Source organism: Telopea speciosissima, chromosome 6 (genome assembly GCF_018873765.1).
Source record: "Telopea speciosissima isolate NSW1024214 ecotype Mountain lineage chromosome 6, Tspe_v1, whole genome shotgun sequence".
Lineage (NCBI taxonomy): Eukaryota > Viridiplantae > Streptophyta > Magnoliopsida > Proteales > Proteaceae > Telopea > Telopea speciosissima.
The window spans coordinates 50,727,867-50,749,213 of record NC_057921.1 but is presented as its reverse complement, the minus strand read 5'-3'; the positions used below and the strand labels follow the sequence as shown (position 1 = coordinate 50,749,213).

Genomic DNA, 21,347 nt, shown 5'->3' with positions numbered 1-21,347 from the left:
AATGCTCTTTGCGATGTCGATCCATTTTTGTATTGAAACAAATTAACTAGGTGCATAAGAACAAATACTATGAAACAAAATAATTTGGCTTCGACAAAGAAAAAATAATCACAAAAAGACATTTTTTTTGGTTGGGTAACATGAGAGACATACATATTAAAAATAAGCAAATTGGTTGGAAAGAAAATTGGTTATCAATCAATCAGGAGAGGAGAGGGTTTCTTACACAAGCAATGTAAAAAAAAAAATATCTGCACATTAGAATCAATATAGGAACACATGGTCATAATTAAAAAGATAAATGTCGGTGGGATTGTGGATGTGGGAATCCCACTCTTAATCATTTGAAGAGGGTGTTAAGGAATTTGTACATAGCATTGTAGCAATTTTTGGGAAGGACAGAAACAATTGGAAAAGACAGAATTACTACAATATAAACGTTACCAGATGTGTCCTCAATAATTCATGTTACGCAAGTAGTAACTGGGGTGTTTGGGTCATTTCACAGGCGGGCCCCTTATGAAATGACCCAAACCCCCTTTATTTTTGTTGGACCTTCCAACTCTTGCCCAATCTGGTCCAATTCCTCAGTCCCCCTAACAGGGGGTGCAATGACCACCCTACCCCTGCCCGAATACTTTGCCTGGGTGGGGTTTACTTCCCCCCCCCCCCCCCCCCCCACCCCCACCTTATTATTAGAGGGACTAGGAAACTACGACATACAAGGAACTGCAAGAGTCTTCTTCAAAATCGATACGATACTGATATGGTATCGGTATGGATCAGCTATATCGGACAAGTTTACACCTGGGTTTCCTTTAAAATGGATTTATTTATTTACCGCTTGACCATACCGTTCCACCGATATAGTATAGACTAGGTATCGGTATCGGTATCAGTCACCTTCAAAACTGTGTAGTATCGGCCATATCGGGCGATCCGATACTGATACCTCAAACCATGAATGTGGTTTGTAAATTCTGGTGTACGGCGAGATCCTGGAGATTTTACCAATAGGAATATCAAATACATAATAGTAAGAAGAAGACCAACGCAAACTCTTCTTATAAATAGAGGATTCTCCTCCCAAGTCTCTCTCATCTCTTCTTGTTTCACCAGCGACGGCTAGACAAAGCCAAAGAGTCATCAATTATGTTGCAATATTCCAACACTCTTTGCCACGCACAAAACCATTCCTTCCTCAGAAACAACCGAAACCAGATGCATTATAATTTCAAACTCCGGCGACAATCAATGTTGGCCAAAGTGGCGCCACCTCAATCGCGGCCAGCACCACCAGGTCCGTCCATTACGCACTCAATGCCACCAGAGAAGAAAGAGGTGTTCAAGTCACTTAGTGGGTGGGCGGAGGAAACGATCCTTCCGATGCTAAAACCGGTGGAACAAAGTTGGCAGCCGCATGATTTCTTGCCCAACTCTTCCTTGTCGTCAGATTCATTCCTCGAGCAGGTGAAGGAGTTACGTGAACGGACGTCAGAATTACCGGACGAGTATTTGGTGGTGTTGGTGGGTGACATGATCACCGAAGAGGCTCTGCCCACGTACCAGTCTTTTGTGAACCGGCTTGACGGGGTTAATGACCAGACCGGAGCGAGCCTAGACCCTTGGGCTGTCTGGAACCGTGGTTGGACTGCAGAAGAGAACCGGCATGGCGATTTGCTCAACACATATTTGTACCTTTCCGGACGCGTCAATATGCCTATGATCCAACGTACTATCCAGTATCTTATTGCCGGCGGCATGGTGAGTATTTGTGTACTCACAAGCAATTAATTTACTTCCCCTTCCCCTTTCCCTTTGGATTTTTATCCTCGCGGTGGTGTGGGGCAATGCCAAGTGTGGTGGCCACTGTACTTGGGAAGATAAAAACTAATGTACAAATGATGTGCACCATTCGATGCACTAGATAGTCACTTGAGAGGATAAAAATTCTTCCCCTTTCCCTTTGTGCTTGCAAGATGTAATTGCAATATCAATGCATGCATAATCTTTAATTAACTATTTCCATTACACTACACCACGTAAGGCAATCTAGAAAGGTATTTTGAAAAATACCAAAACCTAGAAGGGTACTTGTAAACCAAAAAGTGAAATTGAATTATTCCATTTCTTTGATTGTGAGCTCGGTTACCAACAAATTTTTTCGGATTGAGACTATCTCATTCCGTCCACCTCACCATCATTTAAAATTGATAATTTTCTAGATATATGAGATAAGAAAAAAACATTACAACATCAAACTTCTTTTATTTATCTCCTTATCTCATAGATCTAGTTCTACCAAAAAAAAAATCTCATAGATCTATGCAATTTCCCCTTCTGAAAAAAACACAAGTGTCCAACGGAACTATGATAAAATATTAAAGGGCTTTATTTTTTGTGTAACCGTGGTTGGTTATGAACATTGTTTTAGGAATTGATATTCGATAGAGAATTGGACTCAACTGAAAAATATATATATATATATATGTATAATGATAATTTGAACAGGACACAGGAACAGAGAACAATCCGTACTTGGGATTTGTCTACACGTCCTTCCAAGAGCGGGCAACGGCCATAGCACATGGCAACACAGCCCGCTTGGCGAAGAAGCATGGAGATCCTGTGTTGGCACGTATCTGCGGTACGATCGCTGCAGACGAGAAGAGGCATGAGAAAGCGTACATAAAGATGGTAGAGAAACTACTAGAGATGGACCCCTCTGATGCTATTCTGGGGATCGCCGATATGATGCGCAAGAAGATCACAATGCCTGCCTACTTGATGTACGATGGTCAAGACCCGCGTCTGTTTAATCACTTAGGTGCCGTCGCACAGAGAATCGGTGTATATACAGTCTCGGACTATGCAGACATATTGGATTTCCTGGTCGGGCGGTGGAAGCTAGAGAAACTACAAGGCCTGAATAGCGCTGGACGGGAAGCCCAAGATTTCGTGTGTGGGTTGGGACCAAGGGTTCGAAAGTTAAACGAAATAGCTCAAGAGCGGTCCCACAAAATGAAGCCACAGGCCTTTCGTTTCAGTTGGATCTTCAACAAGGAAGTTACCATCTAGACTTCTCTATCTATATATTACGTATTAGAATAGATAAGGCTTCGTTTGGTGTTTGGTGTTTCGAGTGAGTGGTGGTTAATTTTCTAGTGTTTTGAGTCGTTTAGGCTAGCTGGAAGTCCCTCCATTGTATATATTTCCATTTGGTTTGGTTTGTTTTGTTTTGTTTAATAAAATTCTAACTATAAAGCTATGTCTTTATAGTTAAATTACTATTAATTGATAATTAACATTACATTTTAAATTTAAAAAACTAAGGCCAAAAAATGTTAGATATAGATCAACAATTACCATATACTTGCAATCTTTACTCTTCACAAAGGAATGAACAACTAAAGAAAGCTGGTCGGTAAACACATCTTTAATTCTCTAAAGGATTGAGTTACTATATACCGTACGGTAACGCCTCCCTATGTCTATCTCTCTTCTCCCTCCTATGAAATAATATACAAATAACCTTTAATTGTGAAAAATTTTAAGAACTTGTCTCCATGATCATGTATCAATATAATAAGTTTTAGGTAATTTAACTTTCACATGTATATAAAGTGTTGCATAATAACAATAATGACATATAAAAGATATCCAAAACTTATCTGTAACACTAGTTAAATAATCGATCCAATACCTTGTTAGGAGATTTTCGCCAGCGAATTACTTGATGATGTTGCAATTGGTACTTTAACCAATGACAAATGTTGGTTGAGTCATGTCACTTGATGCTGTCTTAAAAGCCATAGATGTCCCCCACGGTGCAACTAGAAAAGTAGTGTGAATTGATGTCCAAGATAAAACAGCCCATGACTTCTGCAATTGATAATGCACTCTCTTATTGTATCCTTTTGAATTTTAAAATGTTGTGTTCAGACTTACACAAACTTTCTAAAAAGATTCGACAAAACAAAATTTAAAACAACGTACAGTAAGTTTCTTGAATACACACACAATTAGAGATCGATCTCCTCTATTTGTAGAGGCTAGGGAGATACATACCCCTTGAAAACACCCATAAAAAAAAGGTCCAAATGATCTGAAAACAAGCCCTGGCCATTGAACACATGGCATTAATAAGGGTTCTAGACCTTTAGAACTAAGTCTCTTGAGTACCCAAATTTGAGAATTTTCCATTAATTAGTTAATCAATGAGAACAAGGGTTGGTTTATGAAACTAGGAAGCAAATAACATGTTGGCCTCATCTTTAGAATGTGATCAATTATAAAACAAAACCCCCAAACGATTCGGGTTATATTGCAGGGCAATGTGGATCCGACCCGAGACAGTGACACCTACCCACTACTTTTTGACGTACACAGAGCACCCAAAAAAGGGGGTGAAGCAACAAAGAGTAGTGGAAAGATCCCACAGCACTAGGTGGCATTGTTTCAGTGCTCCTCTCATCTATTTGCATGGATGAAATCATTAACCTTGTGAACCATCATTTGGAGCCATACACGTCTTAATTAACCACAATCACAACCACCCCACTTAGACCATATCATTATAAAGATATGGGTTTGCTCCTTCTTAGTGATCATGCTTCAAACAAAGCCCAATTAAGCCTATTTTGAGACTGGATGAAGCCTTCAAAAAAAAATATGGCCTCTACCATTGACACTTCTTCTTCCCTAGCTACCATGACCAATTTGCTTCTGCTGCTAGTTTCTTCACTTGCTTACAATATTCAAGGAACACATGCCGCCGGTGAGTGTGGGAAAACTCCGGTTAGCTCCGCAGCTGCTACCTTGGCCCCGTGTGTTGCAGCTGCCAAAAGTACAAAAGTTACGGTCCCTCCTGCTTGTTGCACTAAGGTTGCAGCATTGCTCCAGGCCTCCCCAAAGTGTTTGTGTGCTGTCTTCTTGTCTCCCTTGGCAAAGCAAGTTGGAATCAACCTTGCGGTTGCTATTACTGTTCCCAAACGTTGCAACATCAAGAACAGACCAGTAGGGAAGAAATGTGGAAGTAAGAAACCAAATACCCTCTCTCACCTTACAATTACATATGTGAGAAGATTAATTTTCTCTATTATTGTCACATTAATTGGGTCCTTAGTACTAATAGGTTACTAATAAGGTTTTGTTGCTCTAACACTCTCTAAATTGTTTCTCTTAACTGTTTGTCTTTGTAGAATATGTTGTTCCATGAGCAAGACATCAAATGAATCCGGTTCTGCTGCTGAGAAGAAGATTATAACCCTAATATTATGTAAATAGTTTTGTTAAATAAAGTTTTCCTTTTTGTTTTTTTTTGTGGTTGGGGGGGGGGGGGGTTTGAATCAATGTTAAATAAAGTTGCTATGTGCTTTTTATTTCTATGTACTCGTTTTATCTACTAGAAAAAAAGAATTTACTCTCTCTCTCTCTCTCTTAGTATATTAAATGTTATGGTATTTCATGTAGGATGGAATTTCATCCTTTGTTGGTGGGTGATAATGAAATCCACCAAGGATGGATGTGAGAGAGAGAGAGAGAGAGAGACCTGTCCCTTAATACAGGTCCAAAAACTATAAGCTGAAGCCCAGACCTAGGACTTGATAATGGGCCTTGAAAAAATGTTTAAAAATGATCTAACAAATTCCGACCAGGCTTGATTAGGTTGCATATTAAGACAGTGTCTGGTATGCATTCTGGGTTGATTTAACATTTTCGGATGATCAAAATTGTTGCTTTTATCATCAAAGAGTGCGAAATCGACTTAGAATGCATTCCAAGAATGCATACCAAACACAGCCTTAAGTGAGCTCCGGAATTAAACCCAAGATCATCAAGAATTTAAAACTCAGGATTAGCTTTTCTTCAAGTGCTAATCATGATTGCGTCTAAAAATCATCTGTCTAGTGTGTTGATAGTAGTCTATGTTACTAAAAAAAGAAAAGAGAAACCATAACAAGACAAAAATCATAATGATGTAGTGATTGATTTATGTGTGTATCTTTCTTCTCAAATTCTTTTGTTTTTTTTGAATTTTTTATTTTTGTTTCTTGGTATCCAAACATAGCCTAAAGGACATTGAGCAGGCCCAGTGTCCACGGCACTGAAATTTAAATCCATCACAGCTGCAAATTGCTGTCTGAACCTGATCCTGGGTTGGACTTCAAAGCTTGCCCATGCTTTAAAACTCAGACTAGGGTGGTCCGAGCTCACTTAAACAAGCCTATGCCTACTCCTACTTTTACTGTGTTCATATAAGGCAGGCCCATGGGGTTGACCCATGAAGCTGACCCATTCAAGATGCCAGGTCCTGCTGTGCTTGGTGGTCGGCGGGTCACCCCATCTGTTGCCACCTAACACAAGAGTAGATGAAGGCATGGTTAATAAGTGAACCTTTTGGTCGCAGATTAGTTTGTCACCAAAAGGACCTCAGAATTAATCAGAATCAGAATTGGGCTGCTTGATTCTAGTTTGACTTGACACACTCTTTGGCCCAATTTCGATTCATGGACTTGATACATAGTTTGGCCTAATTCCAGTTCTTCGAATTGTAATGAATTAAAATTTTTTTTTGTCAAGCGCACACACCAGCTCCAGAGGGTTAATCAACCTTTCAAGTAAGGGTGTCAATTGGGGCGGTTCTTGGTATTTGGGACGGGATGGTACTGGTACCGGTGCCAAAAGTGTCAATCCCAGTACCGTCCTATTTAGTTAACGGGACCAAACCTAGATCCCAATCCCGATTACTAGTGGGATGGGACGGTACCGGTTCTTAAACGGTTCTAGATACTGTAGAAAAAAGGAGAAGAAGTTTAATTGTTTCTAACAAGGCGGGTTTATTAGTGTTGTGGAATTTTTTCACTATCATGAAATCTAAGTTGTCTACTATTTTTTACAAATCAACTTAAATTATGAAATCATAGTTTTACTTCTTCAAATTCCCCAAGATCACATGTAATAAGTTTCTCATTTTTTTAAATCTAGAGAAGTCCTACAAAATGGAAGGATCCCGTTGTGTTTCCTCTTTGATTTTTCCAAACAAAACTCTATTTATCACACCTGTCACATGGTAGTATGGTACGAATTGAAGTATGAAGTGCAAAAAGGAAGAACCTAGTAGATGTAGTTGGTCGAGGGACGAGGGAGTAGCACTGTAGCAGGTTCTGTGAAGAGAGACTTCAAGCTACGACTGTTGTCCTGTTGTTCCTCTTCGTATTTAAAAGGCAATTAGTGAAATCCTAATGAGTTGTAATTCTTATACCCTTTCTTTTAAAAAAACAAAAGATCTTATGTACTCTTTATTTTTAAACGGTACTAGTAGTTTCGATACCATCCAGTACCTAATTGGTATTTCGATACTGGTACTGTTGAAAATCCTATCCTAGAACTGTCCCATCCTATTTATCATTCGATACCAAAATCAGATACCAGTACCATCCCATTTACTAATGGAACAATCAAATATCGGATTTTAGCGGAACGGTATTGAGACGGTTTCCGATTCCGTTCCCAAATTGACACCCTTACTTTCAAGTCGGAAAATGAAAATAAAAACACATACACACACAATCCAACCAATGTGAGATTAAAGCCCTAGACAAAAGCAAGCCATATCTTTTTTAAATCAAAACACACACGCCAACTCTAAAATGTTTACCAACCTTTCAATCCGCGGAATGCAAATAAACACACACACACTTCCTTTTTACCCAAAAACAATAAATCTATGGCAAGTTTTAATACAAAAGGACTCTTTTGGATTCCGCTCTCTCTCTCTCTCTAATTTTCCATGCATTTCAGGGGTGTTTATATAATTTTACAGGAAACTAAGGATGAAACCCTAGAGCTTTGTGCATTATCAAACCCTAGCTGCCGCTATACGCCTCCACATCATAATATATAATGTTCTTTTGAGAATGACAGACAAAGAGGAGGGCAAGGAAGGGATGGTAGGCAAGAAGAGAAACGATGTTCTTCCTTTGTTTCCCTTATTAGTGGAAGCCTTGGAATTTTCTTGACCAGCCCTCCCATACCAATGATCTCTAGGGTTTTGCCCATAAATCATCTTTAGAAGGAAAGAGGGGAAAGGGAGATGGAACTTCTGGAATTTGCTGGTATGAGAGGCTGGGAAAGTGAGAGGATGAGAAAAGAGAATTCAATCTCTTACTCTGATAGAAACTGTCAATCTTCCCCAGTCCCCCCATACCAACGATTTCCAGTTTTTCCTGCCTTTCCCTTTCTTTCTACATCTTTAAATCCCTTACAAATGGAAGTGTGGGCGTTCTAAATCTGCAGAAAAATCAGGTGATAGTATACTTGTTTGGGTTCCCCCTTTTGAGTTTTTCAGATCTTTGTTTTTGTATTTTCGCAGGAGATGCAGCAGCTGAACGGAGTCCCTCAAGGATGGTTCGGAGGTGAAGTGACAGAGACTGGTCTGGATTGCAAGAACAGTCGATTGGGTTGCTCTGCTTTAGTTTAAAAAATATTTTTTTTCCCCTTCAGATGATAATTATTGTAGGATCTAAGCCAGAACTGTTGTCAAGAAAAAAACAAAAAATGTGTACATGAGTGTACTATTATTCAATAGATCTTGTCCAGAGTGATCTTAAATTTGGGTTACTCTTTATCCGCTATGTAATATACAGAATATTTTTTGAAGAATTTGATATGGCAGATTGGTGATGGGTTTATTGTAATCCAAGCTTGTTAGGCAAACCCTTTGTTGTTAAGCCTTGGACATGGATTACTTTCACCGCCCCCTCCCCCCTCCCCAACTAGTTGTTATTTTCTAAGGATGATTTCAATATCTTCTGTACATATCCAATGCTAGCCACATTTCGGAGATCAATAAAGAAGATTTTTTAGCTTTTTCTCCCCCTCAAATCAAAGAGGAGATGGTGACTTTCTTTCACAAGTTCTTCGGGGTGGGGTCTAGGGTTGAGCCTTATCTGTTTCCGTTGGTGGAATTGAGCTCAACTCTCTCTATTGTAAGAATTACTTTCCTTTAGTGTTGAAGATTGACTTTCACACTTCAGTTCTGGGTTACATCTGAATGCTTCTAAGTTTTTTTTTATTATTTTCGGTGGGGTGTCTCTTGAGGTTCGATAGTTTTTACTATATTCGATTGGCTTTCACGAAACTGCCCTCCCTATTAGATACACAGTGCCTTCGCTCTTTCGTAAGTTGGTTGCGGCTGACTATTCTCTCCCGTTTGAGTTAGTGAAGAGAAGATTGGAAGGGTGGGTGGAATTATAGATTTGTATCCTATACTGGACGTTTGTAGCTCATCAATCAGTGCTGTAAGGGGTCACATCCATTGAAAATATTGAAACTCAAAAGCAAGGTTGAGGTTCTGATTGAGCATGTCATTGGGAATGGTTAGAATAGTAAAGAGCGCTTGGATCCTTGGCATTCACATGGTATTTTTCTAAACAATTATGGTGCGATTCGAACATGGACATATTGGTAATAGCTCAGTCCATTGTATATGATGATAATTGGGTTCCCTTGCCATCTGCACCCAACTTAAATTTTATGCAGGTTTGGCTACTAGTTCATCCCTCCATCCTTCGGTTGAACTTGGAGGTTCCAGATAGAGTGGTGTGGAAACCATCCATTTCTGTCCATTTCCTTCTAAGTCGGCTTGGGACTTGGGAGGTTCTTCGGCAAAGTAATGTGGTAGCGCCTTGGTACAAAGCCATCTGATTTGTTGAAAATATTCCCATGAAGTCTTTAACAGAGTGGATCGGTAATGAATTCAGTGGGAACTCTATTGGAAGGGTTATGTGTCTTGCACTGTGGGCCGTTGGATGTGCGTTACACACCATGTCGTGCTACAGAGGATCCAAGTCCATCAGTATATATATATATATATACTTGGCTGGGCCAGGCCAGATTCAATATATATATCAGAAGTATAGAATGGATTTAAAGGCCCAGACTATTGGCATAAAGTCCATGCCCAAATCGAGCAGGGAAATCCTTTGTTAACCAACCCAAGGCCTTGTTGGGCCCAATTAAGGCCTCAAGAAACCCGAACACGATGAAGTTAATAATTTATCTAATGAGTGAAAGGTTTCTTAATCTATCCATTAAGATTAACAATTTCAGTTATAGGTATTTTTTTGTAATCCATGCATAAACTATGAACTAATACTCCTCCACTTGTGGTTGCTCTAAGGACTGTGAAGAGTGTTCATTACAATCACTAAAGAGGAAAAAAACTGAAGATCTTTCCCAGCAATCAATTCAAGTTAATTCCCATCTGTTACATTTTTTTTTTTATTTTTTTTTTTTTTGTTGATTATGACATTTCTTTTTAATGTTTTAGTATCATTCCCTCTAAAGAAAGGTAGACTATCTTAGGGTTATTCCTTCAATTACACTCATATAATATATGTAATTACAATTTTTATGTACTACCATTGATTTAGATTCTCATTATAATTCGAGTTCTAATATTAAAAAAAATGCGATTGGGTAGGAAAGAGTCAGCATTCACTAGCTTTTGCCTACTAATCATAACATTCCCTTGAGTAATGCTTAAGAATTCCATCTTTTCTCCCTTAATAGTTTATTTTGGAAAGGCATTGTTCATTGTCAATTATATATGGGATGCATTAGGTCAAATCTGATTGCGACAAATCATTTCAATCCTCTTGGTCTCGCGATTTATTTGTACTAATCAACACTTTTGCCGAAAGAAATGATCTCCATTAGAATTGATTTCAACAGTCGTTTCAAGTAGTCCGGCTAATTAACATGATAATACATCATATAAATGCTTATTATTGAAAACAAACAAAAACCGGGTTTTTAATAGAAAACCAGATTAATTTTAGTCAAACCAAAGAAAGAAAAACATCATGTTTATGAATCTCTGAAAAATCGCTCCTGCGTTCTTCAAACCAAAGACATAACATCATAGCAGTAAAGAGCTCGAAGGGTGCAACTTTGAAAAATCTCTTTCTTGTATGAAATAATATTCCTCAAATGATATAATGGGAGAGAAGGCCAATAAGATCCCCTCATAAATGTTGGATACACCATATAAAGGTGTTACTATTCTACCAAAGTTAGTATAAATAAACATTCCAAGGAATGTATCCTTATCAACTAGGATATCCATATCCCTGTCTTGTACCTAATACCAAAAACCCTTAAAGTGAGTTGCACTCAAGGACCATATCTTCTCCTAGCTAGTTTCTTCAATTTCCACAACCTCATAAGCTTTACCATGAACTTCATAATATATGCTAGCTTTTATATGAGAAGTACTATATAATTAACTAAGTATATATGTCAAAACATGGGCAGGAATATTAAATAGGGAAATTTTCACGTCCCTTATCTGAGGTATCATGTAATTACAAAAACGCTTGTCAGTTTTGGAAAATTACACGTGTCCCTCTATTTTTGTAAAAAGTTTACAAATGCACCCATCACGTAATTCCTCTGTTGGTCATTATGTCACGATTTAGAAAAGATGAGTTGCAGGTTGAGGAGATGTGTTCTCTTTTTCCAAACCCTAAACGATTTGGAGAAGATGAGGGCAATTTGATCAATTCCCCTTTTAATTCTAACGTTGTTAGTCCCAAGTTAACAAGATGGTTGCATTTATTATTTTTTTTTATAAAAATAAGGGGGCATGCATAATTTTTCAAAACTGACAAATGTTTTTGTAATTACGGGGAAGTACGTGAAAATTTCCCTTAAAAAAACCAATCACAATAAAATGATTTAAGGTAAATTAAATAAACTAAAGGAGAAAAAACATAAAGGGTTTGAAGTATACTAGTACTACTACATTAGTTAGGTACGGTAGGTATACCGTTGGAATGAGCTTTCAACGGTTCAAAAGTTGGTTTTCGACCGTTTTTCAGTTGGGAAGTTTAGATATCTTCCGGAAACAGAAACCCACCTCTCATGCTTTAAACCTTGAGATTATACAAAAACAACCTCCGAGAGAAATATATATATATACAAAATAGAATCTAACGGATAAGAGTTTCTTACAGTTTAGTTCAACGGCAGAAGCCATTAGCTAGAGTATGAAATAAGAAGCTTCAATGTTTAATTCCCTCCAAATTAAACCACCAAATTGAAGGAGCTATTATAGCCTATATAGTTAGGTGAATAACTCATACCTAAGTTTCATACGAAAATGGAAATCCTCATGGATCATCTCTAACGAAATTTTCAGGTTAATTATGAAGAATGAAGCATCTTGCCTGACTTTAATGAATGGAAACTTAGGTTTTAGGTTTTTCTTAGAAATTCTTTAAATGGGTACTAATCAAACAGTGCTTTTATCAAGTAGTTTTTAAGAAACTGTTGGAGGTTCTAATCAGGTTAAAGAATGGATGCTTAAGGTTACAAGAAAAAAGTAGGTATGACTAGGTGAACAGTCAAGAAAAATGGTTCATACTTGAATGAAACATTTAAGGTTGTAGGATCAATTTCAAATTCCTGATAGATTGATTGTTTGGATATGAAATAATGAGTTTATTATAATTAAGATTCAGTTTTAGGAGAAATAATTAAGTAAACCCACAAGTGGGGTTTATGAAGAGATTCCAGATGAATCCATAGTGGCTTTCTGTAAGAGATGAGAAATTAGAGATAAGTTATGATCTCAGAAGATAAAGAAGAATTTAGACAGAAATAACAGACAAATTAATGGCTATGTAAGAGAGAGAGAGAGAGAGAGAGAGAGAGAGAGAGAGTTAGTTTGGAGAAAGGGACGACTATATAAGTAAAAAAGTTATGGGTAACAATAGTTTAGTGTTGAAACTGTTTTACTTAATTTGGAGATATATGGTGGGAGTGGGAGGTGAGGTGAAAGATGAAAGACTGGCTAATTCTGGCTTTCTTTACAAGCAATTTCTCTTAAGTCAGGAGAAAGGTAGGCCAACAGTTGAAAGAGATTCTGTTCCATAAGTTATAAAATTATATATAAACTAAAACTGGTCTTCTTAAGGTTGACAAAAATATCAGAAACAATTTCTCTACTCTAAGTTACCCTCTCTCTCTCTCTCTCTCTCTCTACCATCTGAGTTTCCAATGAAAATAGGTTTTTTAGGTGCCTAAGAGCCAAAGTATCTCTCTCTCTCTCTCTCAGAAAAAACAAAAACTCCCCATCTGAATTCTAGGAACTCGAGAAAAACACCTTGCCAAGGCAAAAATATTAAAAAAAAATTGAGAATAATGGAATCCCCATCAATCTCATTCTATGGACTACAGAAAAACAAAGTTAGAGGAGCAAATATCCTCCACATTGTCGAGCCTAATTTTTATTTAGGACAAAAAAAAAAAAAAAAAACACTAGAGAAGAATGGAACATCTATCAATAAAAAAATGCTAAAAAGAGAAATTACTCTCCATGTTGCCGAGACTATTTTTTTTAGCAAAAAAAAAAAGCTAGAGAAGAATGGAATCACCATCAATCTCACTCTATGGACCACATAAAAACAATGTTAGAGGAGAAAAAACACCCTCCATTCTTCTCGAGATTTTGTCTATAAAACAATAAGGGAAAGAATGCTACCTGGTCCTGACTGCCGCGTCTCAAGGATTTTTGTCTTTTCATGGGGTACGATAGTCATTTTGTATGGCTCTGTGTCTAGTTGCAGTAGGCACATGCCGCACGCGACCAGGCAGCGTTCTTTCTTGCCAAAAAAAAAAAGAAACAATAATTATGGAACAACAATGGAACCAAATATGTTATCATATACACAATCTTATATCTATGCATTATACTCTAAACACTGGATTAAAAAACTTAAAAACTTCACAAGGATTAACTGTTCTGACTTTTGAATTGAAATTTTATACAAAAATTTTTTTTGTTTCAAACAAGGCAAGTGAAAAAAACTTGTATTCGTATAACACATTTTTCTAAGGGAAGAAGAACAATGCCTAGTCGCATGGCCCCTGCACTAGCACATGGGCCCATGAGGGGACACGTAGGGGCATCGATCAGAGAAGATTTTTCATTTTATAGAGGGCAAGGGGTCATTTCAGGGATGGTGTCTAGGCGCAGTCCATGCAACCACAGTGTTCTTTTCCCTGTTTTTTTTATTGTTGGATAAATCTTGTCATTTAACATAAATATTGTATTAAATAGCTTTTTCGAACTGTTGATCCCTCTTTTTGTAAGTGTTTTCTGAGTGTTATTGTTTGAATCTTCTTGCATGTTAGCAAACTAATGCTTTAAGTTAGATCACTCACTGTACAACACTTTCTAGCTAGGGAATCTCCGGATGAAAAGTAGGACAAATATCTCAATCGGAATTAGAGAATTCAGCCATAGACCTTGGTATGTTGAGGTTAAGCTTTTCCCAGGTTTCCTTTTGAAGCGTCGCAACTCCCAATACCAGCTTCTAAGCTCCAAGCCTATCTCTTGAGATCACTTCACACCTTCCCCGATAGTGGACTGGCGTGGTCTTACCGGTAGATGTCGCCCTAGCTTGCCAAAACGGATAGGTGGCCTTTCAAATAGGAGGAAAGAAAGCACCAGGTCCAAAACGGATAGGCGGCCTTTCAAATTGGAGGATGAAAAGCATTAGGTCCTGATGGTTACCTAGCAATGTTCTTTCAGTCTATTGGGACATGCTAGGAGAAGATATCTAGCATATATGTGGGAACGCATTTTCTGTAATGATCATCTCCTTCACAAACTAAATTATATTAGAATATTCACCCGTTGTCCATCAACTAAGCCTTTCGATCTGATCTTAAGCCCTGATTCACCCTTTGTGGGTGAACCTTGCGAAGGAACCCTTAGGTTTTCAAGACATTAGATTTCCATTATTTTTTTACCCCTACATTAAATAACTTTGAGAATAAAACAAAGAACAACTAAAAGAAGATTACAGCTTCATCTATGAAACCTTTTAATCCTCCTCTGTTATGTACAATAGTCCCACATTGGTCCTTTGAGTTCTTCCAATTGTATCATTGGTGCTTTCATTGACCCGTCTTTTTGCGGTTGATTATTTGAGAGGGGCAATCTGGTGCCAGAGTGCGAGCTACTAGGAAAAAGCTATTGTTGCTGGGTAGAATCCTAGAGTAGGGTGGTTGATCTGGAGTAGACCGAGGGTGGGGTAATAGTATATACAATAGTCCCACAGCGATGAAAGCATCAACAATATGATTGGAAGAACTCTTCTTCATAAATAGGTCTACAAGGGAAGAGAACCCAATATTATATATGCCCACATCCAAAACCTTATCGATCGATCGATCGATATGGGACTATTCTACATAACATTTTCCTCACAAATAATAACGAAAGGGCATTTATGGGTATAGGTTCCTAATCAGAGGGTCATTTGGTAGCTACCTACCATTTCACCAGCATAACATGAAGAGGCCGTAAGTTGACTTAAACCCAGCAGTTTTGTATCCAAGTCTCCACGTGCACTCTTGAGCTTCTAACATAATTTCTTTTAGTTAGGTCTGAAAGGCAAACAAAACAGGAAACCCTTAATTAAACACATCACAAAGTCCAACAACAATACCCACATTTATATATATATATATATATATTAATTAATTGTAATCTTTTTTATTAGCCCTAGATTAATTATGAAGAATGTAAGCTTTAATTACCCTTATTTTAATCCTTTCCTTTCCTTTCCTTTTCTTAGTTAGATTTTCTCTAGGGCTGGCTAGTGTTTTGGTTTAGGTTCAGGTCCAAGATTCCATAAATAAAAGCAGCTTTCCTAATTAATGTGGGTCCCTTTTTTCGTTAAACAATGTGTATGTATGAAAAGACACATTAATTCATCCCCTTATTTTCGACCAACAAGAATAAAAAAGAAGACGAAGTTGGTTTATAAGTAGACGTTGTAGGTTAGAAACTTGCAGAGACGTTGAAAGCAAAACTAAACTCACCCCCACCAACTTCTCTCTCTCTCTCTCTCTCTCTTTTATTAATATATATATAATAACAGTGGCTTTGTTAGCCTAGACGTTGCATCAATCGCTGAGGCACCTCTTTCCTGACTCTCTCTCTCTCTCTCTCTCTCTAACGGAAACACAACCCTTCTCCAGAGATTCTGTTGGGTTCATTCCAACTTATAAAGTAATAATACCAGAGAGAGAGAGAGAGAGGCAGCCCATAATAAGATAAACTTCTAATCTCTTTATTCCTTTCTTTCACTTCTGTTCTACTTGGGAGTTCAAAGTGTTTGAATTTTGATTATTGTTGTTCTTTCATCAAAGAATATCAAATGTGTACAAGAGGCCACTGGAGGCCTGCAGAAGATGATAAGCTCAGAGAATTGGTGGAACGATATGGACCTCATAACTGGAACGCCATAGCTGAGAAGCTTCATGGAAGATCAGGTGCACAACAGATGAAATCTTTGATATCATATGGGTTAGATACAAATTTTTTCTTTATTATAATTCTTATTTTCTTATCTTCTTTTATTTGTTCATCTTGGGGACTAATTAATACCTCCTCATCTAACAAATGATAAATCAGGGAAGAGCTGTAGATTAAGATGGTTTAATCAATTAGACCCAAGGATCAATAGGAGCCCTTTTACAGAGGAAGAAGAAGAGCGGCTTCTTACATCTCACAGGATCCATGGAAATAGATGGGCTGTGATTGCAAGACTCTTTCCGGGGCGAACTGATAACGCTGTTAAGAATCATTGGCATGTAATAATGGCTCGAAGATGCAGAGAGAGATCCAGATTTTATGCCAAGAAAGCCGCCCAAACCTTGATTAACCAACGGAAGTCTTTACCAAAGGAGTTCTATCCTCAGATTCCTTGTTACTGCCCTAATATGCTTGAAGGTAACCTTCTTCTATTTTAATTCATTATTTCTTTATGCTAAAAAAAAAGGGGGTACTGTTAGGTACTTGATCGATATGCCAAAAGCTCCGAAGTTGATGGAAGGCCTTAAATCAGGCTCTTTAACCTATCACATACTAGGCTGATTCAATCTAGCGCCCATACACTAGAGTGAACCCCATTAAGCACGTAACAGTCACAATTGGAGCAACCTTTACTGTTGCACCAATGGCCTGCCCTCTATTGTGTTTTTTTTTTTTTTTTTATGCTAGAGTATTAATTTTGATTCCTTCTGATTGAACTTATGAACTTGTAGATGGAAACAACCAGATTGAGTTTTTCGATTTCCTTAATGTAAACACGGACTCTAATCGAAGTGAGGTGACAGATAATGCAAGAAAGGATGAGGAAGAAGTAGAACAGAAAGGTAAGGAACAAGAGAACGAGCCTACGGCGATCCCTTTCATCGATTTCATGTCAATTGGAAGCTCATCATAGAGTTGGTATCTTGAATGATAATCTAACACAGTAAAAGAAGAAATTTATACAAACAAGTTTCACCTAGATTCTCTGTCTTGTTAGAACTCAGATAGAGCTGATTATATTTATGTGTAATGGCAATCAAAGACAAGAATTTGCCTGAAAACAGAAATGGAATTTTGAGAAAAGATGGACATAAGGAGTTCTAGCTAGCATCTGTAATGATACAATGTAACATGGCTTCATGTACATTAAATAAGAATCCATGGAAAACAATACATATTAAGTATGTATATAATCCTTTTACTCAATCCAAGAGCTGATATTTAGTCTATTATTACACCACAACTTCAAGTGGCATGTCCTTCATTCCCTGAACCTTTAAAACCCTAGAATGATACACTTATCTGTAACTTCAAGTGGCATATCCTTCAGTTTTGGAAGACAAATGGAAATTTTTTGTAGGGTTCTCTAGGAAATTGTGGGACTTTTTACTGAAGATGGAGAGCTTCAGTTTTTTTTTTTTGGGTTGGGGGGGGGGTGTTAAAAATTGTTAAGATTTTCAAAAAAAGGTGGTGAGTGTACAATCTCTTCATGCTGTTTCAAGTGAAAACTTAAGACAAGCATGTTGATAATGTAAAAATTAGACTACACTGCATGTAGGTGTCTTAAGTAAAAGAAGCATATTTTAGGAAGTGAAAGGAACATTAGACCATAGTTGATAGTATCTGTGATGGCCTTCATGCAACTGTATTTATTTGTTAAATAGTTTCATTAGTGACACACATGTCATTTGATTTCTAATATTTCATTGGGTATTACTTCTAGTTCTAGCACATTTTTATTTGGTTTATGGCTTAAAGAGATGGTCAGATCTTAAGCAGGCCGGATTGAAGTACTAAAGGTCTAACAATTTTAGGTCTCTAATTAGTTGTTGAAACATCCATTAATTAGCCCTCTTAGATGTAGAAAAGGGAGAACCTAAAACAATGTAGAAAAGAATGGAAATTGCAAACAACAATCACACAATGCACCAAAGGATTTACGTGCTTCGGCAAGATTGCCGATGTCCACGGCAAGATGAGAGTTGCTTCACTATCAATGAAGAATAGGTTACAGCCGCTTGTCCTCACACTTTTCTTAGATTACAAAGAAAACCATCTTAATACAAGTAAATAGTGAAACCTGTTATTGGTGAAGCTTGATCTCAGTCCAGAAAATGTTGTGGTGATTCTTCGGCGGGCCGTTTCACCTTTGAAAAGCGCCAGAATGACCCATGTAGAGCTCGTCGAGATCTTCGATTTGATATGTATTTTGACAAATGTTTGGTTCAGGTCCGAACTAGACCGGGTGGGTCTCTTGGGTCTCTAGGGGCAGTTTTGTACTTTCTAGGGGTTAGGGTTTCCTTATATGTTATCATCTCCTTGAGAAATTGAGGGTTTGTATTTTTTGCTTCAAAGAAGTAGTGAAATCATTCTATTGCTCGGTCGTGGATATAGCCTTCCTACTTGGGGGTGAATGACGTAAATCTTGTCTTGTATATGCCTGCGTGTCTTCTGTTTTTCTTTGCATTTGCTTTTGCAAATCACCATTCTGAGTGTTGTTTTCTTAACAAAACCCTATATAAGCAATATTACCAAAACACGTACACATATAACCTTAAACAAATGGTGGGGGGTGGGGGGGGGGAAGGGGTCGCCACCTTGCCATGGATTTGCAGGTTCGCCGAGGGCCCCAGTAACGAAGATAGCACCCAAGGTAGGCAAATTCCTCCAGACCTTGAGGCTTCAGGACTTACGGTCTTTCAGAATGAGCCCACAAATGCAAGGTACGGAATACAAAACATCATACCCCCAACATTAGAGTGACCATGTTAGTAGAATTGAATCTTGGACTAAGACTTGGCAAGAAATGAGTTAACTGTGCTGTGAAATTATGTTGGTGAAATGCTATGTCATCCTGTAAGAGCCCATTTTTCGGCAAAACCCAAAGCTTCTAGAAGATCCAACTGGCATGGCATGGTACCATAGTTAATTAATTTAGTAAAAATGGCGCACAATTAGCCATAAGCTGACTTATGGACAAGACTTATAACTACCCAGGGCAATTGTCTCTCTGCATTTGTGGTTGACAAGCCACAGAAATGGTGTGCAAAGCTCATACAGCAGGTATTTGTCATTCATTCAATTATCCTAGTGAGAGATTCAAGGACTACTCAAGTGCCTAAACCATATTAATGGAATTCTTCTTGACCAATTAATCCAATGTTGGGTCTTCGGTGACAAACAAGTCATTCTTGAATCAAAGAAAAAGTGAAAAAATTGATATTTATGTTCTCTCCACAAAGGAAGAGTTTCAGGTCCTGATGATCTGATTAGATTGTTGTCTTCTAAGATCTTATCCATATACGCTTAAAGTTTTTAGCAGTTTCTGGTTTGTCCCTCAGTATATAGTTCTTTCCACAGTAAGGATTCTATCTTCATACTGTAAACCTAGCTTTATCAGATCATTAGAATTGAATGGGAAAGTTTAATCAGTTCAGTAACCCAATCAGAGTTCAGAGGGGCATGAACTAATTAAGATTCCGTTAATTTCGATCAAATGATGCTGAGAGGGTATTACCAATGTAATAATTTTCAGAAGTTGACAATTTTAAGCTGATGATTCTTGCTAATCCAGTAAGGACAAGGTCAAGTAACTAACCATTCAATTTAGGGCTGCAACAGGGTCGGGTTGGGCTGGGCTTTTTGAAACCCCAACCCAACCCTAAGTCCTCTTAGCTAGGCCCAGGCCCGGCCCGACCCGACCCTGCCTCAGGGCCAGAAAAGTCTAACCTTGATCTACCCTCAGAGTTGGGTCGGGCTGACCCTAATTACCCTAATTAGCCTTAATTATGTTGCATGCGGTGGCAGTGGTAGTGGTAGTGATAATTTTGTTAGTGGTGCTTCCTCCATAGTGGAGATGGTAGGTATGCACTGGGCTCTTATGGTGGTAGCATGGGTATGGGTTTTGGTTGTGATCAGTATGATTGCAATCAAGGCAACAATGTAGGTGATGCCAAAGGTTATGGCCAGGATGATCCAGAATGGAATTACATGGATAACGATGAGCCCTATTGATATACTAACAAAAAGAAGAAGATAGGGTCAAGTTGGGCTGGATCGGGCTCCATCCAAGGCCTCAATCCTGGCCTGGCCCTGCCATGACTCAGGGCCAGCAATTCTCAACCCTGACCCGCCCTCAGGGCTAGGGTATCTCATCCCAGGCCATGTTCGGGCTCAAGACGGGCCAGGTCAGGTTCGAACTGTCAAGGCCAAACTTACTCCCCTAATTCAATTAATGGAATTGCATATAAGATTCAGATGATACCATCATCATACATGAAAGCTTTTTTGTTAAAAATCTAGGTCAATCGAGCTTGGCACCATTGGATGTCGTGCCTTCCACATGTCGAACTCCGAGGCCCTCATTGCACCTCACTTGCAGATGAGGGTGCTAGAGAGGATTAAATCCCACATCAGAGCTCATCGTAAGGTGCTAGTGTACTATAACACCCACCTGTTTCTTCTACGGGTGACATTTTGTCACCACGATCTGCGCTGGCACACCACTCTGCCATATTGATACGTGGTTGGCGAGAGAGAGAGTGTGTGTGTGTGTGTGTTTCCTGCCCGATAATGATCCCTGATATTGAGGTGGAATCGGATAATAAGGACTTGCTTACTTCCCTTAATCATGCGCATCAACATCCAAAATTATCTAGGACATTTGCACCTGGTTAACCATTTTAGATCTTATTCCTTTTGTCACTGTCCCCAGGGAGATTAACAACGTCGCTAACTCCTTGGCTCAAAAGACCTTGACCATTGCGTGTCAGTTATCATAGTCTACATCTATTCCCTGGTTATCTAAGTATTGTAAATCAGATCCCTTGCATGGGACTAAGGGTGTCATGCAAAATGGAACCGTAACCGACCGTTTATAATTGAACTGAATAGAACCGCAAAGAAATTATCCGTTTTTTATTTCATATATTCCTTTTCCGGTTCGATTATG

The 21,347-nt window shown here is 38.4% G+C and overlaps 2 protein-coding genes across 4 annotated transcripts; both read left to right on the top strand.

The window, feature by feature from the left end:
- The first annotated feature begins 1,163 nt into the window (after window positions 1–1,163).
- LOC122666267 (stearoyl-[acyl-carrier-protein] 9-desaturase 6, chloroplastic-like) lies at window positions 1,164–17,459 on the top strand. 3 transcript variants are annotated; one of them, XM_043862438.1, is made up of 6 exons: window positions 1,164–1,764; window positions 2,512–3,066; window positions 5,550–5,553; window positions 9,343–9,346; window positions 16,768–16,813; window positions 17,128–17,304. In XM_043862438.1, the coding sequence occupies exons 1-6, from the start codon at window positions 1,222–1,224 to the stop codon at window positions 17,167–17,169; spliced, it is 1,194 nt and encodes a 397-aa protein (XP_043718373.1). In that variant the 5' UTR covers window positions 1,164–1,221; the 3' UTR covers window positions 17,170–17,304. The 3 variants fall into 3 exon arrangements, with proteins under 3 accessions (XP_043718373.1, XP_043718374.1, XP_043718375.1); XM_043862440.1 differs by lacking the exons at window positions 1,164–1,764; window positions 2,512–3,066; window positions 5,550–5,553; window positions 9,343–9,346 and adding an exon at window positions 16,209–16,353 and having other exon boundaries at window positions 16,496–16,813; window positions 17,128–17,459; XM_043862439.1 differs by lacking the exons at window positions 5,550–5,553; window positions 9,343–9,346; window positions 16,768–16,813; window positions 17,128–17,304 and having other exon boundaries at window positions 2,512–3,090.
- On the top strand, window positions 4,643–5,312 carry LOC122666268 (non-specific lipid transfer protein GPI-anchored 31). Its single transcript, XM_043862441.1, has 2 exons — window positions 4,643–5,035; window positions 5,202–5,312. Exons 1-2 carry the CDS (start codon window positions 4,651–4,653, stop codon window positions 5,216–5,218), a joined length of 402 nt encoding a protein of 133 aa, XP_043718376.1. The 5' UTR covers window positions 4,643–4,650; the 3' UTR covers window positions 5,219–5,312.
- Window positions 17,460–21,347: the final 3,888 nt, after the last annotated feature.